Source organism: Larimichthys crocea, chromosome XVII, assembly GCF_000972845.2.
Source record: "Larimichthys crocea isolate SSNF chromosome XVII, L_crocea_2.0, whole genome shotgun sequence".
Lineage (NCBI taxonomy): Eukaryota > Metazoa > Chordata > Actinopteri > Sciaenidae > Larimichthys > Larimichthys crocea.
In genome coordinates this window covers 5,191,291-5,219,288 of record NC_040027.1, presented here as the reverse complement: position 1 = coordinate 5,219,288, position 27,998 = coordinate 5,191,291, and the positions used below count along the sequence as shown (strand labels likewise).

General features: G+C 40.4%; 1 protein-coding gene across 8 annotated transcripts in view; it reads left to right on the top strand.

Moving 5' to 3' along the window:
- Nucleotides 1-27,998, top strand: part of lrrc7 (leucine rich repeat containing 7) — an 87,327-nt gene that overhangs the window by 40,347 nt on the left and 18,982 nt on the right. For 6 of the 8 annotated variants that reach the window (XM_027290160.1, XM_027290165.1, XM_027290161.1 and 3 more), the window contains exons 2-18: nt 179-381; nt 13,990-14,107; nt 14,322-14,400; nt 15,405-15,494; nt 15,924-15,980; nt 17,788-17,851; nt 18,499-18,573; nt 18,695-18,839; nt 19,438-19,510; nt 19,736-19,753; nt 22,900-23,029; nt 23,318-23,433; nt 23,682-23,751; nt 25,157-25,256; nt 25,410-25,534; nt 26,343-26,597; nt 27,696-27,818. In XM_027290160.1, coding sequence (XP_027145961.1) covers nt 179-381; nt 13,990-14,107; nt 14,322-14,400; nt 15,405-15,494; nt 15,924-15,980; nt 17,788-17,851; nt 18,499-18,573; nt 18,695-18,839; nt 19,438-19,510; nt 19,736-19,753; nt 22,900-23,029; nt 23,318-23,433; nt 23,682-23,751; nt 25,157-25,256; nt 25,410-25,534; nt 26,343-26,597; nt 27,696-27,818 — 1,841 coding nt within the window. The remainder of the gene's footprint in view (nt 1-178; nt 382-13,989; nt 14,108-14,321; nt 14,401-15,404; nt 15,495-15,923; nt 15,981-17,787; nt 17,852-18,498; nt 18,574-18,694; nt 18,840-19,437; nt 19,511-19,735; nt 19,754-22,899; nt 23,030-23,317; nt 23,434-23,681; nt 23,752-25,156; nt 25,257-25,409; nt 25,535-26,342; nt 26,598-27,695; nt 27,819-27,998) is intronic. The other 2 variants (XM_027290168.1, XM_027290162.1) reach the window with 1 other exon arrangement.

Sequence of the window (27,998 nt, the reverse complement as noted above, 5' to 3'; positions counted from 1 at the left end):
CATTAATAGTAGCCTTAGATGTTTTTTTAGGCTGGTGGCTGCGGTGCCCTATGCATCCACATATAGCAGGAAACGGCTCTGCTCTGAGGTAGAAACATGTTAGATGCTAGTTTTATATTTCGAACCTGGTGTTTTCACAAATTAGCTCTAATAGTGTCTCTTCTGTTTGCTTCCATAGTGCAGTGTCTGGAAATGACCACTAAGCGAAAGCTGATCGGCCGGCTGGTGCCGTGCCGTTGTTTCCGTGGTGAAGAGGAAGTGATCTCAGTGTTGGACTACTCCCACTGCAGCCTACAGCAGGTCCCGAAGGAAATCTTCAGCTTCGAGAGAACTCTGGAGGAGCTCTATCTAGACGCCAACCAGATTGAGGAACTACCCAAGGTAATGCTGAAGCTTACATTAACCCTATTCTGCTGGAACTCATCTCTCTGATTTCTTTAACCTCTAACCCCCAAGCCCACTTCTAACCACTTCTTGACTACCTGAACCTAAACCAAGACAGTCAATCAGTATATACTTATACTTTCTCGTGACCTTGATCACTTTGATTTTTGAGAGTTTTTTTTTTTTTTTACCTCCAGTGAGGTAAGAACATTAAAGGTTTGGATATTCTGGTACCTAAACAAAAAGAGTGTATTCTCTGTACAGTTGTCACTTTAGGATATCTGGACGTGAGAATCAAGACTGTACAAAGTTAATCTACTCAATAACTGCCTAAACTGCAAAGTTTTGCCTTGTCAAAACTGATGGTCTAAAGATAAACCGCATCATACATTACACAGTGTACAATATAAATCAAACTTCAATTTCACTGATAAACTAATTGACTATCCCTACAGAGGGATAGAAACTGAAAAGCAGCAGTATTGTTCATCATTCCATACTACAATAATCATCATAAACATGCCAACAGTGAGTGACAGGGAACATGGGATCAAACCAGCAATCCACTCCTGGCATCATGTCAAAAAGTGGCTTCCTGGTCCTTCCAATATTTCAAGGAGAATTACAGGTGCTGTTTATAAGAGGGCTGTCTCATTTTATTGACATTCTGTCCTGGTTTAAATGACACAAGTGTTGAATTGGATTTCTAAATATAACCTGCATGAATGGAGACAGTCTAATGGGACTGTGTAAGTGACAGGTCAAACTTGCATTCAACTGATGAAAAAAAAAAAAAACAGCTCAGCCATGAAAGTGTGTCTGTGTGTATCTCTGTGTTTATCCATGTGTTTGTGTGTGTGTGTGTGTGTGTGTGTGTGTGTGTGTGTGTGTGTATGTGTGCCAAGATTGTATAAGAGCTATTGAGGCTGCCAGAGTGATTGGCCTTTATGTGAGTGAGTTGGAGAGCTCATTAAGTGTGTGTTTGAGTAAGTGTGTCTAGCCTGTTCTGACCAATGGGCAGAAAGCAGCCCTTTCCTTGTTTATTTCTATTGAGCTTTAAGGCCCCTGTGATCCTGCAACGTTGGCACGAGTTCCTTGTCATTGTGCGAGTTAGGTGACTTCCGTCCACTGTGATGAAAAAGTGTGGGGTTTTCTATCAAATATAACAGTTATTAATTTTGAATGTCTCATGCTAACACTTTCTTATTTGCTTGGACTAAGAAATGCATCAAAGGGAATTTATGTACCGTATTTTCACGACCATAAGGCGCATATAAACGTCTTATATTTTTTTCAAAATGTGCGGCGCGCCCTATAGTGCAGTGCGCCCTATGTGTGTTGTTAAACCTGTGTTGAGAACAACGTGCCCATCTCACAGCCGATGTGAAAAAATAAGTGAAACAAATGAACGCTGCACTTGCTGTTATTCCGGGAGGTCTGACAAAGGAACTCCAACCGCTGGACATCGGTGTGAACCGGCCGTTCAAAGTAAGGCAGCGAGCGGCGTGGGAGCGATGGATGACCGATGGAGACGACAGTTTCACAAAGGGTGGCAGGCAGCGCCGGGCAAGTTACGACACGGTTTGCGGATGGATTGTAGATGCGTGGGCTAACGTGTCTACTGGCACTGTTGTTCGAGCTTTCGCAAAAGCCGGCATCATTTCCGAGGGGCCGCACGGCACGGAAAGTGACTCTGACAGCGAAGAAAGTGGAACTGGCATATTTGACTTAGCGCAGCTGTTTAACTCAGAAACGGAGGATGAGGACTTCGATGGGTTTGATTAATGACGATTACCGGTAATGTGCTAATGTGTGCTGTGGTAATGTGCTTAAAAAATGTTAGTACTTTGTAATAAAGACTTAAATAAAGCACAATCAAACTCAGTTTTGCTCCCGCTCTATTTTTAAATACACACACTTGTATGCTTGTGTGTGTGTTGTTGTAAGGCGGTGCGCCATATGTGTGTGTAGACTGCGCCTTTTCGTACGGTGCGCCTTATGGTCGTGAAAATACGGTACATGTCACGTGTTTGGTAATTACCAATTACCAACTTCATGTAATTCAGCTTGATTAGTCTAGTGTTCATTGTTTTGATCTTGGTGAACTAAATGTTGTGATGTAGAGGAACAAGGTACTGTGCACCAATCAGTGACTGAAACTTCATGTTAATACAAGGACAGTTACGTTGGTCCCAGATTTACTCTTGTCCAGTGGCTTCTTGCTCGCTCATTCTCTCTTCTTAGCTTCCTCTGTCAGTGTCCTCTTCACTCTCTTCGCCTCTGTTATTTTGACCAGAAAAGCTACTGAGTCTGGTTACATTGCCTGTTTGCATATGCCTGCATGTCAGGCCTGAAAACTTCCTCTTCCAGGGTGTCCAGAACACCCGTGGTACAAACACTAACCCTCCCCCAGTTTTTACAGAGCACACAGCCTGTACAGTCCGACTAACAAACTGAGTTAACATTAACTAACAGCAGCTACAGCTGGCAGCAGTTTACTCCTCTGTCCATCAGGAAACTCCGTAAATCAGGAGGTGGAGCAGCCAGAGGTCATCGGAGGGAAAAGCAGAAAACAGTTTCATCCAGTTACACCAAAATCAGTGGAATTGTTACACTTGCTATGTTTTGGAAGGTAAACGTTATACAGCTATTCTTCTCTTTTTGTGATTAGCAACTATTAGCTGCATCAATGAAGACAAGACGTAAAATAAACTAAAACAAAAATAGACACAAAAAATAAGTAAAATAAGCACTGCATTAAAGAGATAGTTTGTTAACAAATAAAAAAGATTAGAAGTAATAATAAAGAGAGGTCACGTGATCCGGATCAAGATGGACGCTTGAGACTTTTCTCCGCTCTAGGCTACAACTAAATTAATAACTTTTTCCATATAAACTAAAAACCGTCGGTCAAATTGTAACTCAGCGATGCCTAAACCGCAACGCGATAAAGATTTTCCTATTTTTTCACCGTCGGGTCCCGCCGCTAAGAAGAAAACCACTCGACAAACGGTCCCGCGTGTCCCGAGTGAGGCCAATCAAGGTGATGCTAGTGTGTCGGAGCTACCGCTAACTGATCAAGCAACTATGGAGCAGATCTTGGCTGAAATAAAGTCTGTGGCCTCCCGGGTCAACGACATGGATTACCCCCCGCTGGAGATTGAACGCGCCCATCGGGCCCTGGCTCCTGCCCCGGCCCCAGACAAGCCCCCGAGAAACGTCCTGGTCCGGTTCTTGCGATATTCCCAAAGAGAGGCTGTGCTCAGAGCAGCGTTAAAGAAGCGTGACATCCACCACGGCGGCTCCCTGCTCCGGTTCTACCCCGACCTGTCGGCGGAGGTCCTGCGAAGGCGGCGAGAGTTCGACACCGTGGGGAAGGCGCTGGCTGGTCTTAATAAATACCGTGGTTTTGCCTACCCAGCCCGTCTCCGGTGTCTCCATGAAGGGCGAATTCACCTTTTTAGCACCCCTGAGTCTGCGGCTGCATTTCTGGATACCCTTAAATGAGGTAATTTCTTCTGCATCTCTGTTGCTACCAGTTACAATGGAAAAGGACAGACTTTACATGCACATGAGCCCCCATTGAACATTGTGTATTTTTTCTTTGTGACCACTACATGGACTTTGAGAGAATAGTTTAATATCAATGGAGCTGATTGATCGACTTGCAGTTTTTTCCCTTGGGAAGAAGGTGTTTTTATTTTATTCTCATTTTGTATTATACTTTGTGTGATGTTATGCCCTGCTGCAGTGCTTTAAAGAATATATATATTATTATTTTTTATTTATTTTTTATTTTTATTTATTATTATTTTTTGTCATAAATACAGCACTTGCATTTTCAGTTTTAGTTCTGTTAATTTAGTATCAGCTCTGTGTGTAGTCTGTATTCAAAGAATGCGTTAATGTTGTGGTCCAAGCAAAACTTGGAAACCTACTATTTTGGGATGTCTCTTAGTGGTGTCATACAGCCTGGGGTGTGGACTGTTTTGAGTGTCTTAGTTGTTACTGTGATCTACTTGCTAAACTAGGATTTAGACTAGGTTAAGTATGCCCAGTGACATCTTATGGGGTAGTTTTTTCCTGTCGTTTGGGGACAGGATAGGGGAGGGTAAGCACTGCTGTTTACGTTTTATGTGTTTTATTTTCCTTTGGTTGGATGGTTGGAGCCTAGGTTTACTTTCTTATACAACTGCCTGCATTTTGATTAATCTCCCTGCACTCAGCAACTGTTATCTAATTACTTTCCATCTTTGTGGATCCCATGTCTAGTTAATCAAAAGGAAGAAGATTTTAACATATTTGAAAAAACAAAAATCTGATATAGCATTACTTCAGGAAACTAGGTTATCTGACATAGAACATTTGAAACTTAAGAGGGACTGGGTAGGCAAAGTTTATTTTTCCTCCCATTCACAGAATAAAAAAGGTACAGCCATCCTTATAAATAAGAACCTTCCCTTCATTTTGGAGCATGAAGAAAAGGACTCAGAGGGGAGATTTATTTTGATCAGGGGTTCGATTCTTGAACAACATATAACTATTCTCAATATTTATACACCAAATATTGATTCACCCCAGTTTATGTCGCAAATGATTTTGATGTTTAACCATTACTGCAAGGGCCTGGGCTTCCTAGCTGGTGATTTTAATTGCATAATGAACATTTCTCTGGACAAATCCTCCTCTGCAAACATATCTAACCCGCGATCGTCTGCTGTCCTTAGAGATTTATGCACAGATACTGGATTGATAGATATATGGCGACATTTAAATCCTAAATTGAGAGACTACACGTTTTATTCACATCCCCACAATTCGTACTCTAGACTAGACTATTTCTTTATTCCCAAAGACTTTTTACATTATGTCCAGACTTGCCGTATGGACTCTATTGTCTTATCAGACCACGCTCCGGTGCATCTGTGCATTAACCCATTATTTAACATTCCTAGAACTCCCACTTGGAGATTTAATACGTCATTTTTAAATAGTGATTCTTTCTGCACTTTTGTCCGGAACAATTTATCACAATTCTGGCTCGACAATGAAAGTTCTCCAGTGTCCTCTGCTATGATCTGGGATGCAGCTAAGGCCACTTTACGTGGTCACCTTATATCCTACAGCTCTCACCAGAAAAAGGCCTCAGAGGAAAACAGAAAGAATCTTGAGAAAGAACTGACCAGGCTGGAGCAGATACATAAACAGACACCTACTCTAGCAAACTTAAAGGCGCTAGTCGCTGTTAAGACGGCACTTAACTTGGATCATACTCGTCACGTTCAGAAATTATTACTTTACACTAAACAGAAATACTATGAATTTGGCAATAAATCCAGTCGCCTGCTTGCCCACCAACTGAAAAATCAAAATAATGATCGCTCAATTAACATGATAAGAACACAGAATGGGGATGTCACATATGATCCAATGATTGTCAATAGTACTTTCCGGGATTTTTATAAATCCCTGTATAGTACAGATAAGGTCGACGAGGCTGATATTGCTTCATATTTGAACAATATCCCTTTACCTACTATCGCGGAGGAGGATCGCTCCAGCTTAAATGCTGCATTCACTCTAGAGGAGGTCTGGGCTGCAATTCAATCTATGCCTAATGGGAAGTGTCCAGGCCCTGACGGGTTTCCACTGGAATTTTTTAAGAAGTTCTGGCCAGAGATCCACCCAATTTTTATGCCCGCTGTTAATGGTATTCTGAGAGATGGCATTCCCCCTACCTGGAGATACGCTTCTATTAGTTTACTTCTAAAAAAAGACAAAAACCCTTTAGACTGTTCATCATTTAGGCCTATTAGTCTCCTCAATGTGGACTACAAAATTATTGCAAAGGTACTGGCTCGGAGATTGGAAAACATTCTTCCGAAAATAATAAACCCAGATCAAGCGGGGTTTGTAAAATCCAGATATGGCACAGATAATGTACGTCGCGTTCTTAATGTTGTTCAGTATCTTAACACACATAAAAATCCAGCACTCATAGTCTCCCTTGATGCCGAAAAAGCTTTCGACCGGGTGGAATGGTCTTTTCTGTTTCTGGTGAAAAATTTGACCTGGGCTCTAATTTCATTAATATGATTAAAACCTTCTATTCAGACCCAATGGCTACAGTTAATACAAATGGCCTGATGTCTGATGGCTTCCCGGTGCGCAGGGGATGCAGACAGGGGTGCCCCCTGTCACCTCTACTGTTTGTACTGTTTATTGAACCTCTGGCCGAGGCCATCAGGACTAATTCTGGTGTGTCTGGGATTGGGGTGGGTGAGGAAAGCCACACTATTTCCTTATTTGCAGATGATGTTCTTTTATATATGTATAAACCTGAGAAATCAATTCCCTCAGTTTTGAAATCAATAGCCACATTCAGTGCCTTGTCGGGCTATAAGATCAACTTGGGGAAGTCGGTTGTCACACCCTTTAATATCCCCCACGATATGCCTATACAATCCCCTTTCCTGGTGTCCAGGAGGGGTTTTAAATATTTAGGTATCTTTGTCACCCCTGATTTAAATAATCTGTTTGAAACTAACTACTCACCCCTAATTCAAAGGGTTAAGAATGACCTGACAAAATGGGCCTCCCTACCAACTTCTTTCCTTGGGAGAATCAACACTATAAAAATGAATATTCTTCCTCGATTTAACTATTTATTCCAAAATCTTCCGTGCTATTTGACCTCTGCATTTTTTAAGTCTCTGAATTCTAATATATCTCGCTATATTTGGAACAATAAACACCCAAGAGTTAAGTTTTCTACACTTATCAAGCCAAGGGATCTCGGTGGCTTATCCCTGCCTTCTCTACAACTATACTATTGGTCAGCACAACTTAAAATGATGTCAGATTGGTTTTTGAATAGGAAAGATTCCTTATGGTTGGGTCTTGAATCTCATTCTTGTTATCCTAGAAAACTCACTTCCCTTCCCTTTATCAATAATATAGAACATTTAAATCATCTCAAGAATAACATAATTGTCTATAACACACTACTAGTTTGGCAAGATGCGAGGAAATACCAGAACATTCCTCCTGTTCTCTCTTTTCGTTCTCCCCTGGCTCTGAATCCAGATTTACCAGTACAGATTAGGAGTATTGGTCTGATGGAGTGGGCATCTAAGGGCTTGTCTAACTTTATGGACCTGCTGGATTCCAGCTCTGTTAAACCATTTGAGCAAATCAGGGCTGATTTTAATATTTCTCACAGAGACTTTTATAAGTATCTCCAAATTCGTCACTTTATAGGGTCCCTCCTGAGGACAGGCAAGATTCGCATGGGATTGTCAGAGTTGGAAAACACAATAATTTTGGCTAAGTCTCCCAAAAAACTGATATCAAAGATTTATGTTTCATTACTTAATTTTGAACCTTCAGGTTATGACTCTTTGAAACCAATATGGGAGCGCGACCTGGAGATGACATTTAACCCTGTAGACTGGGATAGAATATGTAGTGGGGTTTTCCCTAAATGTACCTCAATCTCTATACATGAACAGAACTTTAAATTCTTTTTTAGAACCTATTACACACCTGTTCGCCTCCAGAAAATGTTCCCTGATACCTCTAATCTTTGTTATAAATGTAAATTACATAAAGGTACATTTATTCATTTGTTTTGGTCGTGTGACCATATCCAGACTTTCTGGAAGGGGGTACACTCTGTAATTCAGGAGGTCACTGGTAAACAATTTTTGCTGACTCCTTCCTTCTGTCTCCTCAATCATACCCCAGACAATTTCTTTGACGCAGACACTAAATCCTTGTTGATAACCCTTTTATTCCTGGCTAAAAAATGTATTTTGCTGAGGTGGTCGACCCCCCAGGTCCCTATAGTTGACATGTGGATAACACAGATTTCTGCTCTTATTCCTATTGAGAAGTTGACTCATGACCTTAACCACAAATCAGTCAAGTTTTGGAGGATCTGGGAACCGGTACACTTGTTCTTACAGAAACCATAACTCATAATTTTCTTCTGGGAGGGGAGGCCTGACTGCCTTTTTTATGTTATTTTGCTTCATTTTATTCATTTCATACACGCTTTTCACTTGCCTGTCTCCTATCGTCTTGCTGATTCTGCATGTATGTACATTTGTGTATATATGGAGGTATGTGTGTATATGGATGTATATATATGTATAGACACATGTTGCAGTGCTCATTGTTAGTTTGGGGTGGGTATTGTTTTGCTTGTTGTTTTTGTTATTGTTATTTGCTTTGTTTTGTTTGTTTGCTTGTTCTGTATGTTTTGTCGTCTGTTTTGCTTTCCTAATGTTTGTACCCAAAAACCAGATAAATCCAATAAAAAGAGTATTTAAAAAAAAAAAAAAAAGTAATAATAAACAAAAATAAGTAGAAGCACATGTATTATCCACAGTTAACTGAAAACTTGGGTCTCTCCACTATATGACCCCTTTCAGGAGCCTTTTAAAAAATGTAAGTATTTGCCCCACTTTGCTTCATATAGATCCTGTCTACCCAGTTGTTTATATAACATTTATCCGAATGCCGCAACCCGTGCCATCTCCACAGCCCACTCTTGGAGAGAGGGCACACCCTCCATCTTCCACACCCTGACAAGTACAGTGGTCCCTCGTTTATTGCGGGGGATACGTTCTAAAAATAACCCGCAATAAACGAAATCCGCGAAGTAAGTTTTACAATTATTATACATGTTTTAAGGCCGTAAAACCCCTAACCACACACTTTTATACACCTTTTTACACGCATTTTGTACAGTACTCCCTTAGTTAATCAGTATGCAGAACACATGTGCGGTTCTCCCTTAGCCAATTTAGGACGCAGAACACAATGCGCGTTCATACTGTACAGTACACTGTAAAAAAAAACATGCAAAATTACACAAAAAAAATCTGCGAAACAGCGAGTCCGCGAAAAGTGAACCACGTTATAGTAAGGGGCAACTGTATTTGTCTACCAATCATAATACTGGTTTGGACATAGCTTTTAATATGTTTATCCTGTCCTGTCAGAACTGAATGATCACCCAAAACAAATAATCTAGGACTAAATGGAATTTACATCTCTGTAATCTCACACATTATCATAAATACTGGTCCAGCTTTCAGGAGGGAGAGACTAATGGGCCAGGTGCCTTAAATTAAAAGCATACTAGTAAAACAACATCTTTGGTAGCCCTAAGCCTCCTTTATCAGCTGGTCTTTGTAACTTGCTGTGGTTCAAACGGGGTGTTTACCATTCCAAATAAATATCTTGGATATTCTGTCAAACCTTTTAAAACAATAGTGGGGAATTTCTAAGGGGAAGTACTGAATAATTAAGTTTGGGAACACAGTTCATTTTCAAAACGTTAACTTTACCTGTTATGGACAAATTAAGAGTTGCCCATCTTCAACATCACAAGAAATTTTTTGTAAATAATGTGTCAAAATTGACTTTGACCAAATCTTTCAGCTGTCTAGGAAATTGGATACCCAGATACATGATACCTTGCTGAGGCCACTGAAATGGACCTGGATGGAAGGCAGCGGAGGGGCAATAAGCTGATAAGGGGAGTGTCTTGGACTTGGACCAGTTCACCCTGTAACCAGAGAAGTTTGAAAATAAGTCTATCATTCCAAGAAGACATGGTACAGATCTGCTGGGGTCGGAGACCAGTAATAAGATCTCATCAGCGTAAAGTATCGATTTATGTATCATCCCACCCACAGTGACACCCGGAAAAAAGTCGCCCCACGTATGGCTGCTGCAAGACACTCAATGGCTAAACAGAAGAGCAAAGAGGATAGGGGCGAACCCTGCCTAGTTCCTCTCCCCAACATAAAATAATCTGAGACAAGCCCATTGGTCTGCATTGCTGCTTCTGGGTGCTTATGTAATACATGAATCCATTTTATAAAGGTTGTACCAAATCCAAACTCTTCTAGAATTTTGAATAAATACCCCCATTCAACCATGTCAAACGCCTTTTCAGCATCAAGAGAGATTGCTGAAACCAGGGACTGGGACTCAGCCACCAACCACATACCACACAACCACGCTGTCTAATCGGTTTGCTAAAATTTTCGAGATTATCTTAACATCTATTTGCATTAATGAAATAGGACGGTAATTCTTGCATTCATCCAAATCTTTACCTTTCTCAGGAACTAGACTAATAAGTCTGTCTCAGAGTCGGTGGCAGTACACCCATCTCCAGCGCTTCCTTATACACCTCTAGTAAAGGTGAAACTAACTCTGTAAAGCTCTTAAAGGTCCAGTGTGTAGAATTTAGTTACATCTAGTGGTGTAATCGCTACACTGCATTCTCCTCACATCACCCTCACCTTCCTAGTATAAAGGAGAAACAACAGTTTCTGACTCTAGACAGGTCCCTGTCTAGAGTCAGTGTTTAGTTTAGTCTGTAGAAACACAGTGTTTCAACATGTCGGCCTCCATAAAAGAGGACCCTCTCCCACTGTAGATATAAAAGGAGAATTTTAAGTAACAAAAATAAAAACATTCTTATTTTCAGGTATTAGATATACATGCATGAAAACATGCCTTATTCTAAAAATAAAGGCCCTAAATCTTACACACCTTTAAAGAATTCCCCAGTAAAGCCGTTGGGACCAGGTGCTTTACTTGAAGGTAAAGCCTTAATTACCCCTTTAATCTCCTCAATAGTAATATCTAAGTCTAGAAAATCCCTCTGTTCATCTGTCAATTTTGGAAGTTCTAGTAGTTCTATAAACTTGAATGAATTTCTTCTTCATTAGAGGTAGATTTTGAACAATAGAGATTACTATAAAATTCTTTAAAGGCCTGATTAATATCTACAGTCACAGTAAGCAGCAACTCCTGTGTTTTAATTTTCTTATGGTATGACATGTGTTGGAAATACGGCCCTAATCAGCCTCCCACGCGACACCTGCCGATGATACAGATTGCCAATTAATCTCCAAATAATTCTTTAGTTCTGTCCTTAGCCACTCTACATTTACTGAGTCCTGTAGAAGGAATGAATTTAAACGCTATCTGTAAGACTTTTTTTTCCCGCTCTGGGGTAATAGGTCCAAACCAACCCAAGCATGGGTGGAAATAAGAATATTCCCTATTTCACAACCCATAGCAGAGGAGGTGAGTGCTTTGGATAATAGGAAAAAATCTACTCAGCTATAGGTCTTATGTACTGGTGAAAAAAAAGTGTAATCCCTACCAGAGGGGTTCATGATCCTCCAAATATCTATTAATCCTAAAGATTTGCAAATTCTCTGTAATGTTATAGCAGTCCTTGGCTCTTTACGCAACACTGCCCCACTGTGGTCGAGAGCTGGATCCATTAAAAGATTAAAATCCCCTCCCAAAACAACAGCATGATTCCCAGCGGTTTGTAACTTTCAAGATCAGTAAAAAAAAAATTGATCATCCAGATGAGGTGCATATGTATATATGTTAGCCAAGATTAGCTTCTGAGACTGTATTTCAGCCAGTACAATAATCATCCTTCCCGAATTATCCTTAATTTGCTTGAGACATTTAAACTGTAAATGTTTACTTACTAAAGTTATAACACCCTTGCTCTTGTTAGAGCCTATGCTGTAAAATACATGTCCAACCCATCCTGCACAGAGCTTCTCAGACTCCTCTTTTGACATCAAATCAAAATTTATTTGTATAGCCCAAAGTCACAAAGTACATTTGCCTCTGAGGGCTTTACAATCTGTACAGGGAGTGACCCTCTGTCGTTAGACCCTCGGTTCCAGTGAGGTGCTTAAGTCACATGTTGACGTTAGTGTGTTTACATTTTTCTACCGTCTTTAAGGGAAAGGAATGACTAATTAATGCTAGTGTAGAAGCACAACGCATTTAGGCTAGTTTGGTTGTAAAAACATCAGTATTGTGTATGGAATAGGGCCAGACAGCGCTCAGTGGCATTAGCTAACATTGACAGCATCTGCCACCCCGGATCGAGTGGGCCAGTCAGGTACTAAATTCCCGGGCCACTTTTTTGCCCCAGTCAGTCCCTGGTCTACACCAGTGTCTTTAATTGAACGCTTTGGTGTGTGGGATGAGAATAGAAACAAATCAGTCATTCAGTACTCACTGCATAGTGTCTATGATCACCCTCGCCGGTCTCGATCCACAGCTTAGAGAACAGCACTCTGAAGCTCACTTCCTGTTCATGTAGCTTTTTCTTGCACTTCTTGCACTTGTCACGCTTCATCTGGGTGGCTCTGGAGTAGTCGGGGAAAAGCAAAATAGTAGTGTTTCCCCAGCTCAGCTTGCCTTTGTTCCTCGCTGCCCGCAATACCGCGTCCTGGTCTCAAAAACCTGGCCAGTATTGGTCTGGGTCTGTCTCCTGGTGTAGATCGCTGGCTAGCAACCCGATGTGCTCGTTCAATCTCTTGTCTCCCCTCTATGTTCAGCAAGTTTGGCAACAGCTCCTCCAAAAATTTCACCATGTCTCCCCCTTCTTTGCCCTCCGGAAAGCTGACAAAGTGAACGTTGTTGCGTCGCAAGTGGTTCTCCATGTCTTCTAATTTGTCCCATATCTGTTCGACATCTGTCTTGCTAGCTGGCTTGTTAGCTTGCCACCCCTGCTCGGTCCTTTCCAGGGGCTCCACTCGCTTCTCCATGTCGTCCATTCTTGTAATTAGGGATGAGAGTTTAGTCTATACTGACGCCATGGTGCAACAGATTTCTACCAGCCCCCTCAGATCTTCAAAAATCTTTGTTAATGGGTGTCGTTTAGCTCAGTTGGTAGAGCAGCTGCCCCATGTACGAATGGTCAGACCTTGCCGCGGCAGCCCAGAGTTCAAAGCCGACCTGTGGCTCTTTCCTCCGTGTTATTCCTCATCTCTCTGATCCTGTCACTCTTCAGCTCTCTCTGTCAAAAATAAAGCTTGAAAAGGCAAAAAAAAAAAAAGGTATATCGTTAGCTTGCTGCTGGTCGTTAGCTGCATCTTGGTCTTGCAGCATGGAGTCAGCCCTGTGCGACTGTAAATGTCTTTTAATATCTCCACAAGCCAAAGATTTAGCAAGTTTCGGCATTTTTTGCACCATCTTTAATTAATTAACACGTATACTGGATACTAATATCTCTGGTGTAAATGTATAAAAGGATAAAGGCAGCGATACAGTGCAGAGCTCCATACTCCGTGGCTTCTTCTTCATGGCTTCACATGACTCCTCAGCTATTAGTTTCGTCTTTACCTGCTGTGAAGACATGTCTGTGGAGGGGAACAATATTATTATTCTGGTGTTGAATTACTGAGACTGAATGTGTCTGTCACTGTGTTTTCTGTATTCTCAGCACTTTCCTGCTTTCACTCTTATATGTTTTGGCATTTGCAGTACTTTTCTATTTAGGGCACTTTCCTCTAAATGTTTTTGCTTTCACTCTAACATGTGTTTTGTCCCTAAGGGCCACCATATGTAAAAGATTAATTCTGCGTTATTCATAGAACAATGTCGCTAAAATGGCACTGCTTTTCTACAATATTAAATGGTGCGTGCCTCCAGCTGACTCTTTTCGCTCTCTGTCCTTTTGTTCCTTTCTACTAAAGGTCTGTGCCATTTTGCCAATAGACTGTAATATTCCATTGTTACCCCTCTGTGTTTCCATAGCAACTCTTTAACTGCCAGGCCTTGAAGAAGCTGAGCATGCCTGATAACGACCTGTCCAACCTGCCCACCACCATCGCCAGCTTGGTTAACCTCAAAGAGCTGGACATCAGTAAAAACGGTAAAAGTTCCGGCCTTTTCCACTGCGGTTAGAGTTTCACTCTGGGAGAGCTGAGGAAAACCAAAACCTCATAATCACAACAATTTCACTTCCAAAGTATTTAACCAAAATTAATGTCTTGCAAAGCTCTAAAGTAATCCCCCGTTTTCAGCAAAAGTCAAAATAGCTAACACATCACCACCTTTCCCCTTCCTCCCCTGTACCTCTCTTACAGGTATCCAGGAGTTTCCAGACAATATAAAATGCTGTAAAGGCCTGTCTGTTGTGGAGGCCAGTGTCAACCCTATCACCAAGTAAGACACTAACACACACCTTGTAATAACACATCACATTCATACATCATGACTGCTTGAGTTAAAAATATCAAATGCATTACTCAGGAGCAAATATTAATGTTCATCTAAAGCACAAAGGTTTAATTTCTTTTGTTCTACACAGCTGCAATAACAAAACCTAAAAAATGGCTTATTTATCTGAGCGTACACCTTCTGAATAACAGCCTGAGGAAAAACAATGACTTTATCATCCAAAAACTGAACAAACACCAACACAAATTGGCTCATGTTTAGTAGTTCCATGTTTTCTTGATAGCACTAGTTTTATCAACCAGTTTGAGTGGACCTGGACTCAGTCCAAGATGTAATGGATTATTTGATGCATTTGCCATGTATTTAGCTGTTTGCACAGATTTTTCTGTCAAGAGGTCGACGATTTTCTTGTTTTTTCTGTGCATTTATGTATTCCAGTCCAAGCATTTATAGCCCCAGAGGCACTAAATATTTTCTAATAGTTGGCTGTATCCACAGATCATACAACCATATATATCCTATTGACTCAGCTATGGATAAAGAATAGAAATTGCTACAGTAATGTGTTGTTCCATTCTGATCTGAGCTATTAGAGCAACAGGTGTTATTCTAGTAAGTAACAGTAATTGCTGTTTTTGGCGGTGTGATGTCAATGAAGCACAGCTGAACACGAGCATGCAGTATACTGCAGACAGAAATACTTCTCTTGTTATATAAAAATATATACATATATAAAAGCTGATCGGCCTTGACAGAAGTGTGTATCTGTGTGTATCCCTGTGTGCTTGTGTGCATGTCTGTGTGTGGGTGATGAGTCATCTGTAGGCTAACAACAGTTAGTTGTTCCTAAATGTTTTCTATGGGAACATTGTCCATTTTTTAATCCACTGAGGCCCTCCAAGACAAACACTTTCTTTTTCTATTTATTCTTCTTCTTTTGCATATGTTCCTACTTTCTTTCTTTTTTTGTTTCTTTCTCTATCTTCCAGACTCCCAGATGGTTTTACGCAGCTCCTGAATCTGACCCAGCTCTTCTTAAACGATGCCTTCTTGGAGTATCTGCCTGCTAACTTTGGCAGGTAAGCTGATGCATGTAATTGTTAGTGTGTGCAAGCATGTGACTGTGTTGGATGAGGTGTTTTTATATATTTCAGGCACTACAGACTCCTATTCAGTGCTACTAGTAGGGATTGTAAATAATATTTATGAAAACACTGTTTTCAGTTTAAGTCTATGCAGCATGTACTGCACATAGTACAATATGTTTTAATTATTTAAAGGAGCTGAATGGGCACAATAAGCTTTAGATCTTTATGGACTCTTATCTTTTATGTTTGGGATAATGGTGTGGACTTTACTGATATCATTGTCATTTATTCAAAAGTAAGTTTGGCACTGGTTCTGGAGTTGAAATCAGGATAAATGGGGCTTGTTTTTCCCCGTAATTTTATGTTGTAACAATGAATACGGTACAATAACTTTTGGTTTATGTGCCTTCTGTTTTTCAGACTCTCCAAACTACGGATCCTGGAGCTGAGAGAGAACCACCTGAAAACCATGCCAAAGTAAGACACACCACCATATATGTGTGTGTGTGTGTGTGTGTGTGTGTGTGTGTGTGTGTGTGTGTGTGTGTGTGTGTGTGTTTGTGTGTGTGTGTGTGTGTGTGAGGGAGAGAGAGAGAGAGAAGAGTAAGGAGCACACAAAATTTGATTCTTAATGCCTCACTGGGTGCAACTGTGACGCAACACACAGATGCTTCATGATATTACTGTGTGTATGCTTGCTTTCCCAGGTGTCCAGATTAAAACTATATTTATCCCTGGCAGGTGTTCTTGAATACCGATGAAGCCTGTTCTAACAGCAGTGTGTTGGCATTAACAGTTTTAAATGTTTCGTGTTTAATGTAATGTATCCTTGTGTTCATATGGCCACCATGGCCACAGATGAGGCCACTACAACAACTATATGTAACAGAGATAACCTGATTCCATATACTGCACCACCTTGCTTGCACTCTAACACTGAATATGGTTTACAGTAAATGCTGGTTGTTGAGGTGCTTCCTAATCAACATGTACTGTAGGAGACATTTTGACTTAAAGTAAAGACTAGTTCAAGTTTAGTAAGTATGTAAACATCATTCCACAAATTGGAGCACATTTCCTAATATTTTTGTACGCTACGTGTTAACAACACGGGCTTACAGCGATTTGCTTGAACACAAAGTTTGTTCTGTTATTCTAAGTATATTTCTGCATGCAATGATAAATTATCATTATGGCCACATTGTTGATGCTACATTTAAATTAAAGCCACTGGAAATCCATATCCACAAAACCCTTCTAACTCTGTTGGGGTCTAACGTATGAACTATGAATACTGTCATTTAAGTTTTTGTAAACTTTGCTGACATTGGGTTTGAATTGTGGTGATGTGTTTATGCTTGGACATTTATTGCGCAGCTTTTTCTTTCTGCTAACCATTCATAAAGAAATCACTGTCAGTTGTCCCACAAAACAAAACTTCTTACACCTTCTGTTTCTCTCTTTTTAAGAACTCAGATTATCTTAATTGTCTTTTTAACTAGTAAAACACACTTTATTCAAAGTGAAACAGAATACATTTATTTAAACATTATAAACTTCAGCGCTCTGTCTTAAAGGGCTATCTGATGTCAAAGTAAAGCAGTAAAAATATTCTAAATATAGCTTGATATAGCTTGGTCAAAAATATGTTTTTGCTTCTCCTTGTCCATGACACGGCTCAGCTTTTGTGCTGTAGGCACTGTCAATCAAAATGAGCTATGCCACGTCTAACCAGTCCTGGGAAATAGTTTAAAAAGCAAAATGAGCTGATTAGAAGCAGGTCTTCTAATTGCTATGATCATTATTTTCCATCAGATTTTTGTGAATGCTTAATGAGGCGCTCATATCTGTTCTTTACTATTTCAAACCACATTTTCAGAACGCAGAGCCACAATCAACAGAAGACTTATACACATTAATATTATCATGTGCAGCTGTGCTAAGAGGCTGGTTCACAATAAATAATAATAATTAGAATAAGAGTAAAAATACTTAAATTATTATTAATTTAAAAAAATCTTTCTTTTTTTAAGATTTTTTTGGCCTTTTAAGCTTTATTTTGATAGAGACAGCTGAAGAGTGACAGGAAATGTGGGGAGAGAGAGAGATGGGGAATGACATGTGGGAAAGAGCCACAGGTCGGATTCAAACCCTGGGCTTCTGCAGCAAGGACTGAGTCTTCACACATGAAAAAAAAAAAAAAAGAACATTTCTGAACACGAAAAATATAAAAATATGTCACGTAAGTAGTAATAGAAGTAATGAGTATATTTTCTCCTTTCAGGTCTATCCACAGACTGACACAGTTGGAGAGGTTGGATCTGGGTAGCAATGAATTCTCTGATGTGGTGAGACTTATTGCTGCCATGTTTTACACATTAATCCTGGAATGCTGCATGAATGAAGTGTTTAAATGTGTATGTTTGACATCACATGAAGATTAAATATGAATTTCTTAATGGTCATATGTGCATTTAACAGTTGAACCATATTTTTGAAAAGATGAACAGAGAAAGGTAAAGAGAGAGAAGGAGACAGAAACACAGATGCTGTGCCCTATTTTGGGGGGCATATGATGAATCCTCTGTAGGCTGCCTCTTTCAGGCAGGAGTAAACACAGCCCACTATCCTTCAGATGGACCCTGAAATGGGACACAGCGACATGATAGAGGAAATGAGGGCTTGATGGAGGCTAACAGGGGGGGTGTCAGGCAGGAAGTCAGCTGTGACAAGAGTAGGTTGACTGTATGGTCTACTTCCTGCCAAGACAGGGAAAGCATGGAGGGAGAGATTGCCAGTCACACGCACTCTGCCAACATTTTTTAATGTTATTTATTTATGCCAAAGATGCACTTGAGTTATTTTTTTGGATCTGTACATGCTCAACACTGGTATCCTTTGTTCATGAATAATTCAGTTGTTTTCATATCTACATAACTTATATTTATTGATTTATATGTGGTCGCTGATATGGATTCCTCTGTTTGCATGTTAGCCAGAGGTGTTGGAACAGATCCACAACCTAAAAGAGCTGTGGCTGGATAACAACTCTCTACAGTCTATACCAGGGGTGAGAACACTGCTTGAAAACAGCGGCACTTTCTTTTATGAGTGACACTTTCTTTCAGATGCTTGCTCGTCTGTCTTGTCATTTGATTATTCCTTTTTCTCCTTGTTCTCCCTGCCTGCAGTCAATAGGAAAACTTCGTCAGTTGCGATACTTGGACTTAGCTAAGAATCGTATTGAAACGTTGGACACGGATATTTCAGGCTGTGAGGCCTTAGAGGACCTGCTCCTATCCTCCAACATGCTGCAGCACCTCCCTGACACTATAGGTACACACTTGAACACCTACAGACATATATGCATGCATGCACAACGGGGCTGTCGTTGTCAGGTCTTTCCCAGGTGGGAGGTGGTTCCAGCTGTGCAAGACATTGCAGAGATGACTGAATAAAGGATAAAGCTGGTGTTATTCTATCCCAAAAAAAGGCAAAAACAAACTAAACATGAGCTGGTCTTTCAACAGTTTCTAGTACCGATCCATTCCTGAAGATGGAAATCTTTAAGAACAGAAAAACAGTTAAGTAATTCAGTAAAACAGCTGGACGTTGGAGTATTTTTCTGCATTTGTTTGGGACTATTTTCAGACTCCGACAGATTAATATGCAGTTGGCACACTGGGGGAATATTTATGACAGCAGGATGGTGTGTGTGGGACTGACTCAAAATAAACTCTAATGAAACAACACATCAGCATTGGAGCTCTGTGTTAAAGAGGAATAAGCTATATTACACTTCTACACGGACAATACTCATTAGTACGATCCAATCATGTGGTGGGATGTTTTCAAAATTCACCAACTCTGTACTTTGAAAACAAAAAGGCCTTTCAGAGTGTGTATTTATGTATTTATACTCATGTATTTATAGGAATGTTGAAGAAGCTGACAACATTGAAGGTAGATGACAACCAGCTGACCTCACTGCCTAACAGCATCGGGAGGTAAGAAACACACACACATTCACACACTCGCACAAAGCTCATAATAAAGCCATGTAGACTTCTGTTTTACCACCTTCAGCAGTATTTTGTCAGATGTTCTCAGCAGGTTGTATCATTGGTGGGTTGTTATTTTCCTTGTTTAACACTGTTAGTTGCTGTGTTGTTATGCTGGCTGATGATTGGGGGGTTCTGTGTGTTGTGTTTGCTGCGTTGCTGTGGCGTTAGTGCGAAGCCCAAGCAAGGGTGAGTAACATTAGCCTACTGGATCCAGGGGTGCGTTCAGAGACAGATGGATGTTCAGCTGCGTTACAGATACAAAAGCAGAAGCTTCCATCTACATGTGGCTGTGGGAAACTTCTTGATTCATGCAAATTACATGCAAACATAAACTTTAATTCTTTCTTCACATTTCCCCCCAATCTTCTTTGAATATTTGGACTTAATATTTTAATAAAATATATGTTCAGAATTGAAAATGTACTAAACAAACCCTGCTCAAACTACTGGGTTAAGATGGAAAGATGGAAATGATTGCATGTAAAACAATTATAGTAATTTGATTCCAATTATTTCAATGATAATCCATCACAGACCAGATTCAATCACAGAAATCAGATTAGTTGCTTAATGAAAGCAGAAAAAAATCCCCAGAGAAGCACGTTCTGCATTCAGAATTCTCTAATCTCTGTAAAATTCTATTCACATTACAGACTGCAAATAAGAACATCTTGTCTGTTTAACTCCAGGGAGACAATAAACAGAAATATTCAATTCAAATCAGTCTGAGTCTGAATAAATAGATTTGGTTAGTTTCTGCAGTTTGAAACAGTCGAGCAGTACTTGAATCATTTTATTTGTGATGTATTATATTTTTAAAACACTGAAGGAGTGTTGATTGACACTCACTGATGTATAATTGACTTAAAACTCAACTCAAACAAGAGATTTGTGTCTGAACGCTCTGAAAACATTTTGTCTTCCTGAACAAATCCCAGGTTTTAGCCTCAATAAGTAGTGCTGTAGTCTAGTGTCTTTCTACATATGAACCTTATTTTACTTTACTGAACAAGTCTATGTAGTTTAAGTGGAAATGTGTATGCATTTGGAGAAGATCAGCCTGTTCCTCAACCAATGCTATGTTCTATCCCCCTCTAGCTGCATCAGTACAATAGGAGGCTGTATATATACACAGAGGTGAAGCCTGTAATAGAATACATAGAAATCAATATGCAGCACTTTCGTTACTTTCATGGAAAGCTCAAGTCAAGTCTTGTGTTTTACTTTGTCATTAACTTTTGAGGCCATTAATATATTACCGAGATGGTCCACCGTGTACTTGTACATCAGGTAACTCTATAGACTTAAACATGGAAAGCTAACCCCACTGCTGGCATACACTATGGGTCAGTGAATCTGTAATTTCCGCTCATTTAGCAGTTCATAGAGCATTTGTAACATTTCAGCTTTTTTGCTTTGTCTCAAGAGTATATATAGAATATATGTAACAATTTAGATTCTAACCAAGAGATTACTAAACTTTAACCACAGTGGTGTAATATCAGAAATCTTGATTTGTGACTTAAAATAAAGATTGAAGACTTCTTCTGTAAACACAAAAGCTTTATTTCATTCTAATTTGTCAGAGTCTGTGTTAGTGAGGACTGAGAGAATCCATCCACCTGACATGTGGTGCTGATTAAACAGCAGGACGATGTTTCACCGACGATGACTTTTTACTTACTTAGTTACTCACATTACTTCTATATATACTTTCTATTCCTATTACTATCCTTTTACACTAATTCTAATTAATGCTACACTAATTGTAGGTGCTTATAGAAGTACATTTCACTATGATTGTACCTTCATGATTAGATGTATAGTGACAAATAAACTACAGTCACACATACATTAAATTTCTGCCTCTGTTCATTTCTATTCCGTGCAAGCCAAGAAGCAACCCTATGTGAAAGCCACAGTCCAGTGTCTGTGTGAATGTTTAGACTAGCTGTTGTGTGATAGTATTTCTGTTTGATCAGCATCTTGATTTGCCACACCTGTGAGGTTAATGGATTATCTTGCCAGAGGAGAAGTGCTCACTAACATGCATTTTAACAAATATGTGAGCAAAAAATTGCACTTTTTCTTAAACTCATGAAAAGTGTTGTGTTTATAGTTTAGTTGAGTGCAATAAGCTGCTAAAATGTTATAAATACTATGATAAGAACTTAAGTTATATACAGAAAGGAGGTTTGGATCTAGAAACTTGTGTCTTAAAGTGACCTTGTGATGAACCAATGAGCCACTGTGTTTCCTTGCAACACCTACCACTGAGTGTGGGATTATTATTATAGCTGGTTGGCAGATGGCAGGCTTAGGAGCGCTGTTAAAAATATATATATATATTTGTAGGAGAACTAGGAGACATTTTCATTTTTTATGTGAATAATGCTGAAGAGGAAATAACAAACTAACCTTAAATTTGAACACGGATGTGAAACTCCTCTCTGTCCTCTCTCCTGTCACACCGTATGGTGGCCCAGATGGTTACAGTCCATTGGGAATAGTAATAGCAGACTAATGCAGTGTTAACAGTACATTAATGTAAAATTGTTCTCATTACCATTAGCCTGCTGTTAGCGTGCTGCTAGGCCAATGATGGCAGTCAAGGGGCAGGGGGGTGGGGGGCAGGATGTTGCTGTGACTCTTGGTTGAGTGGAGAAGTTGAGATCCAGGTTGAAGAACTTCAAAGGGGATAAAGAGAGGATGGGTGGTCAGCAAATGAGACCAAAAAAATGCCAGTTATACCAGACTAAGAATGATTGGTTCATTTAATGACAGGCTTATAATTGAGAATAATTGATTATTCTTCAATGTGACAATCTTTTCCTTTCTCTCAACACTCTCTCCTTCTAAGGTGTTTCCATAGAGACAATTTCCCCTTCTTATCATTACATATTACAGGATAAGGATGCTGTCATTCTATATTTTTCTTACTGTGAACAATCCCACAAAAAGGTCAAAACCAACAATCCTTTGTGACATTTTATGATAGCAGATCATTGTATGTGATCAATTCAAAGTAAATAATGTGTTCGTGGTAACGAATGAACATTTCACCCAGTGTAACAGTACATGTGGAGCTGTGTTGCACAAAGGAATCAGTTGTACCGTGCTTTGGACACCCAGTACTAGGATGAATTCATTCTTGGTTTAGTTTTTTTACAGGATTTGTTGACAGTAGGATCAATAAAGACCCTTATCCATTAAAATTCATATCTAAGTAATCTAAGGTTGATTTTGCCCGCAGAATAATTTCTTTTCTTTCTTCTCTTTTCCCCGTCATTTCTTTGCATCTATTCTTGTCTGCCTCTGTTCCTTTCACCCAGTCTGTCTCTGCTGGAGGAGTTGGACTGTAGTTGTAATGAGTTGGAGTCGTTGCCTCCCACTATCGGCTACCTGCACAGCCTGAGGACCTTCGCTGCTGATGAGAATTTCCTCACAGAGCTGCCCCGAGAGGTAAGAGTATCAGCATATGACGAACACTTGCATATCAGCACTGCAGTGCTGGTCTTTATATTATTTGTCTAATGGATTAAACCTTTAGTTGATGGATGGACAATGAATGTAACTATTTTGATGATCAGTTCATTGTTTAAGTCATTTTTGGCTTACATTTACTGCTTCCAGCTTCATATTTGTCAAAATGAGCTGGTTTTCTTTGCATCCTAATGAATATTACGAATATTCTTCATATGTAGCTAATTTAAAGGTGTCCTTCATGCAGCAGATATTTTTGTGTTTCAGATCGGTAATTGTAAGAATGTGACGGTAATGTCACTGCGGTCCAACAAACTGGAGTTTCTTCCTGATGAAATTGGACAGATGACCAAACTACGAGTCCTTAACCTTAGTGACAACAGGTACACACGCACACCTACACACACAGACTATGACTCAGTAATGACAATAGGTACACACATGCAGGCAACACTTTCTCAATGGCCGTTTTGGTTCTGTAGCTGCTCTCACGGCCTGCAGTTGCCATGGGAATGGGTGAGTGTGTTGCCATGGTTACGTGCTCTGCAGGCTGTACAGTGTGTGGGTAGAAGAAATATCTGCTTTCTTTCTCATCCCTCCCTCCCTTCCTCCTTCTGTGTCTCTGTCTCAGGTTAAAGAATCTACCGTTTACCTTTACTAAGCTGAAGGACCTGGCAGCTCTCTGGCTTTCTGACAATCAGGTATCTCTCTCTTTCTCTCTCTCTCTCTCTCTCTCTCTCTCTCTCTCTCTCTCTCTCTCTCTCTCTCTGTGTCTCTCTTTCTCTCTCTCTCTCTCTCTCTCTGTCTCTCTGTGTCTCTCTCTCTCTCTCTCTCTCTCTCTCTCTCTCTCTCTCTCTCTCTCTCTCTCCTCTCCCTCTTTTTCTCTCTCCCAACTGTACATGCAGCAAGCACAACCACACACACAGCTACTGTAGCTACATATTAATCAGACAACCAGGCAGAAATTCATCTTGAGAAGCATCTCTGTTTTGTCATCTGCTTCCATCGTTCATGTTCATTTGCTGTGAATGCAAATTCAGTGCTTCCTCCATCTGTTTCACATTCAGTGGAGCAAGTGGTACTATTTCTTTTATTTTGAAACATCTGCAGGTAGTGCTGAACTTAACTTACAGCAGTGCAAGAAAATATAATATGACTCTGTACAGTTGTTGGAAATAATGCCATACCTGCCTTTATACCTGCCTGGTGATGGTGGGCTGTTATTTATTCAAAGAGACCATGGCAATTACTTGATTATGTGCTTTTAAATCTGTTCTCTGCTCTTTTTTCAAAATCAGCATTTGTAATGAGAATGCAGACAGGCTTAGTGGCCCAAACAGTATGACAGGTGTAAATGAAGTATGTACAGTTGCTCAATCACTCATTGTTTAGTCGTCAACTCGACTATTTTTCACCATATAAAAATGCTCTTGACATTTAATGTTAAGTAAACAACACTGTGTTCTTATCGAACTGATGAAGATGAAAGCTCATTTAAAATTCAAATGAAATTTGTAAAATGGCAATTTAGTCCCACATTTACATTTGAAAATTGTCCCAAAGCCAAAGTCAATCATGCCATTTGCACTTCATGCATTACAACTAGCAACTGTGACAGCTTGAGGATTTAAAGAGACAGAATTGACATTACAGAGCTGAAGGGTTGATGAGTGGCACCAAAACTGAAAGTAGAACTCTGAATGAATCCATTTTATTTTTCTGTGTGCAACAACATTATATTTCCATCTCATCACCATGTTAATAGATATTAATCAATGTTTTTCATGAGGTGAACATGCAAATGAAAGAGACTCACTCACAGCTAAGAACTGAATTCAGTTACTATTACAAATGTCTCTCCTCTTTCCAAATGATTTACATACTTTGTCTGGTTCTCACCTGTCAGTCAGGTCGCTTCTGTTTTTCTAAAGTTTCCTGTAGCAACTCAGATACAGTATTCTAACCAATCAGTGAGCAGAATATTTTTTTTTTTTTTTTTTTTTTTTTTTCAAAATTAGATTTAGGATTTGGTTTAGGTTAGGAAATAGAGAATAATTGTGATCGGTCTGCACAAGAATACTAATATAAATGTGTGTATGTTTGCAGTCCAAGGCTCTGATCCCACTGCAGACAGAAGCTCACCCTGAAACCAAACAGAAGGTTTTGACCAACTACATGTTTCCTCAGCAACCGCGACATGATGAGGGTACAAACTGTGTGTCTATGTGTGTGTGTGTCCCGTAATGTGTAGACATGAACATTTAAAAAAGTGTGTGTAAAGCATGTCTGACAATCTATAAAGCTACTGTATGATAGCAGTTTAACCCTGTCCTTGACGCGTGTCTGTCTGTGTGTGCAGATTACCAATCGGACAGTGACAGCTTTAACCCTACTCTGTGGGAGGAGCAGAGACAGCAGAGGATGACTGTGGCCTTTGACTTTGAGGACAAGAAAGAAGAGGAAGACAGCTCTGGGAAGGTCAAGGTCAGCTCTTTCTCTGTTTCTGTCTGTCTACGTGCCTGTCTGTTGACCGCTGAGGCTCATGGGTCCTGTAAATGGTAAATGGACTGTACTTATATAGCGCCTTTCTAGTCTTCCGACCACTCAAAGCGCTCTACACTACATATCTCATTCACCCCATTCACACACATTCATACACTGATGGCATTGGCTACCATGCAAGGTGCCAACTGCTCATCAGTTTAAGGATCTAACCATTCATACACATTCACACACCGATGGCACAGCCTTCGGGAGCAATTTGGGGTTCAGTGTCTTGCCCAAGGACACTTCGACATGCAGACCGCAGGAGCCGCCAGGAGCCAGGATCGAACCGCCGATCATCTGATTAGTGGACGACCCGCTCTGCCTGTGAGCCAGAGCCGCCCCTGTAGTATTTATAGCCACTAAATCATGGTTTGAGACAAAGTTTAAATATTCATAATCTACTCAATATCTGACCTTAACCCTACAGGATATGTTTGAAAGTAAACTTTCAAAAATTAATTTATAGTTAAAATATGTTTCCAGAAACCTGCAGCTCTTCCCTATTTGCTCTTATGCCTCTCTTCTGATTTCAGTGGTTTATTGGAGAGTCTGAAATAATATTGTATCATAATGTCAATGAGAATATTCAAATCAATGACAAGAAACCAGCAAGAGACAGTCAATTTATGATGTTGTGTTTGAGATAATTTGAAGTTTCATGTCAGCAGGACACTCTTTGTAATATCTCAGTGTGGGTCTTTTATTTACACGTGTATGCTCAAGCAATTTAATTTTTTGTGTGTAGGTGGAGATAAACCTAAAGCGCTACCCAACACCCTACCCTGAGGACCTCAAGAATATGGTCAAGTCAGTTCAAAGCCTTGTGGGTAAAAGCGTACATGCCGGACATGGGCACCAGCACCAACACCAACACCAACACCAACACCAGCACCAGCACCAGCTGAGCACAGGCACTGCCACATCGGCAGGAACCAACATGGAACACACACACCTCAGCAAAGAACAGTACGAACCACCGTGGCCACTGCCTCCTAAAGAGGTAGGAAACACACACATGTACACACTCACACACACACACAGATGAAGTGCAGTGATCATCGGATATCTTTTAAATCCACAAGTGAAGTGCATGTACAGTACATTTGTGAAAAGCCGGAGTGAGTTGTCACCATATGAACCAGTTTCTATAGGACTGAGATCTGTGGTCATGCAGGTATAAATCACATGGCTTTTCCTATCACTGCTATGCAGATGACACTCAGCTGTATCTATCATTTCCTCCTGAGGACCCCTCGGTCTCTGCACGGGTTTCTGATTGCCTCTCAGAAATCACCACATGGATGAAGGCACATCACCTCCAGCTGAACCTCTCAAAAACTGAACTGCTGGTCCTCCCAGCCAGACCTACTATACACCACAACACCACCATCAAAATTGATTCCATATGTCTTGCCCCCACCAGGGTGGTGAGAAACTCAGGGGTTATGATTGATGACCAACTAACCATTTCCAATCATTTCAGTAGTTGCCTGGTCATGCTGCTTTATAACATCAGAAAAATCAGACCTTAATTAACTCAACGTGCTACTAAACTCCTGACACAAGCTGTGGTCATCTCAAGATTAGACTACTGTAATGCCCTCCTGACGGGCCTCCCAGCCTGCACAATGAAACCTCTTCAGGTGATCCAGAACACGGCGGTGCGCCTGGTCTACAACCAACCCAAAAGGTCACATGTCACCCCGCTGCTCATCGAGCTCCACCTGTTGCAGCCCGCATTAAATTCAAAGCGCTAATGCTGGCCTACAAAGTAGTCTCCGGTACTGCACCTACCTACCTGAACGCCCTTGTACAGGCTTATGTTACCTCACGACCGCTGCGCTCGTCCAATGAGCGACGCCTCGCTCTGCCACCCGTTCATTCAAGGCAATCTAAACTTTTCTCGTCTGTTGCTCCCCATTGGTGGAACGTCCTACCAGTTCCTACCAGAGCAGGGGTGTCCCTCTATACCTTTAAAAACCTCCTGAAGACCTCAAGCTCTTCAGAGAGGACCTTCTCTCCTAGCACTATAGGACAAAGCTACAATGTGTGTGTGTGTGTGTGTGTGTGTGTGTGTGTGTGTGTGTTTGCCTTCCAGGTGACAGACAGAGAGATGCAGGACTTCTCTCAGAATCAGCTAATGGATCAGGGATCAATGCATAACTCTGGCATTGACATTCCCAAGAGGAAGGACAAAGAGGACCTGACAGAGAGCTCTGAGGTTGTCACATAGCATATCGTACAGAAACACACACATACATATACACTATATTCAACATGAATTTGACATATTTTGTTTGTTGTAAGTCAGTTATCTGATTTTATTCATGTGTAATACGTTCATATGCATTTTGTTTTGTTTATCCAGGTATTGACAAAATGTATATCTAAACCAAATTTT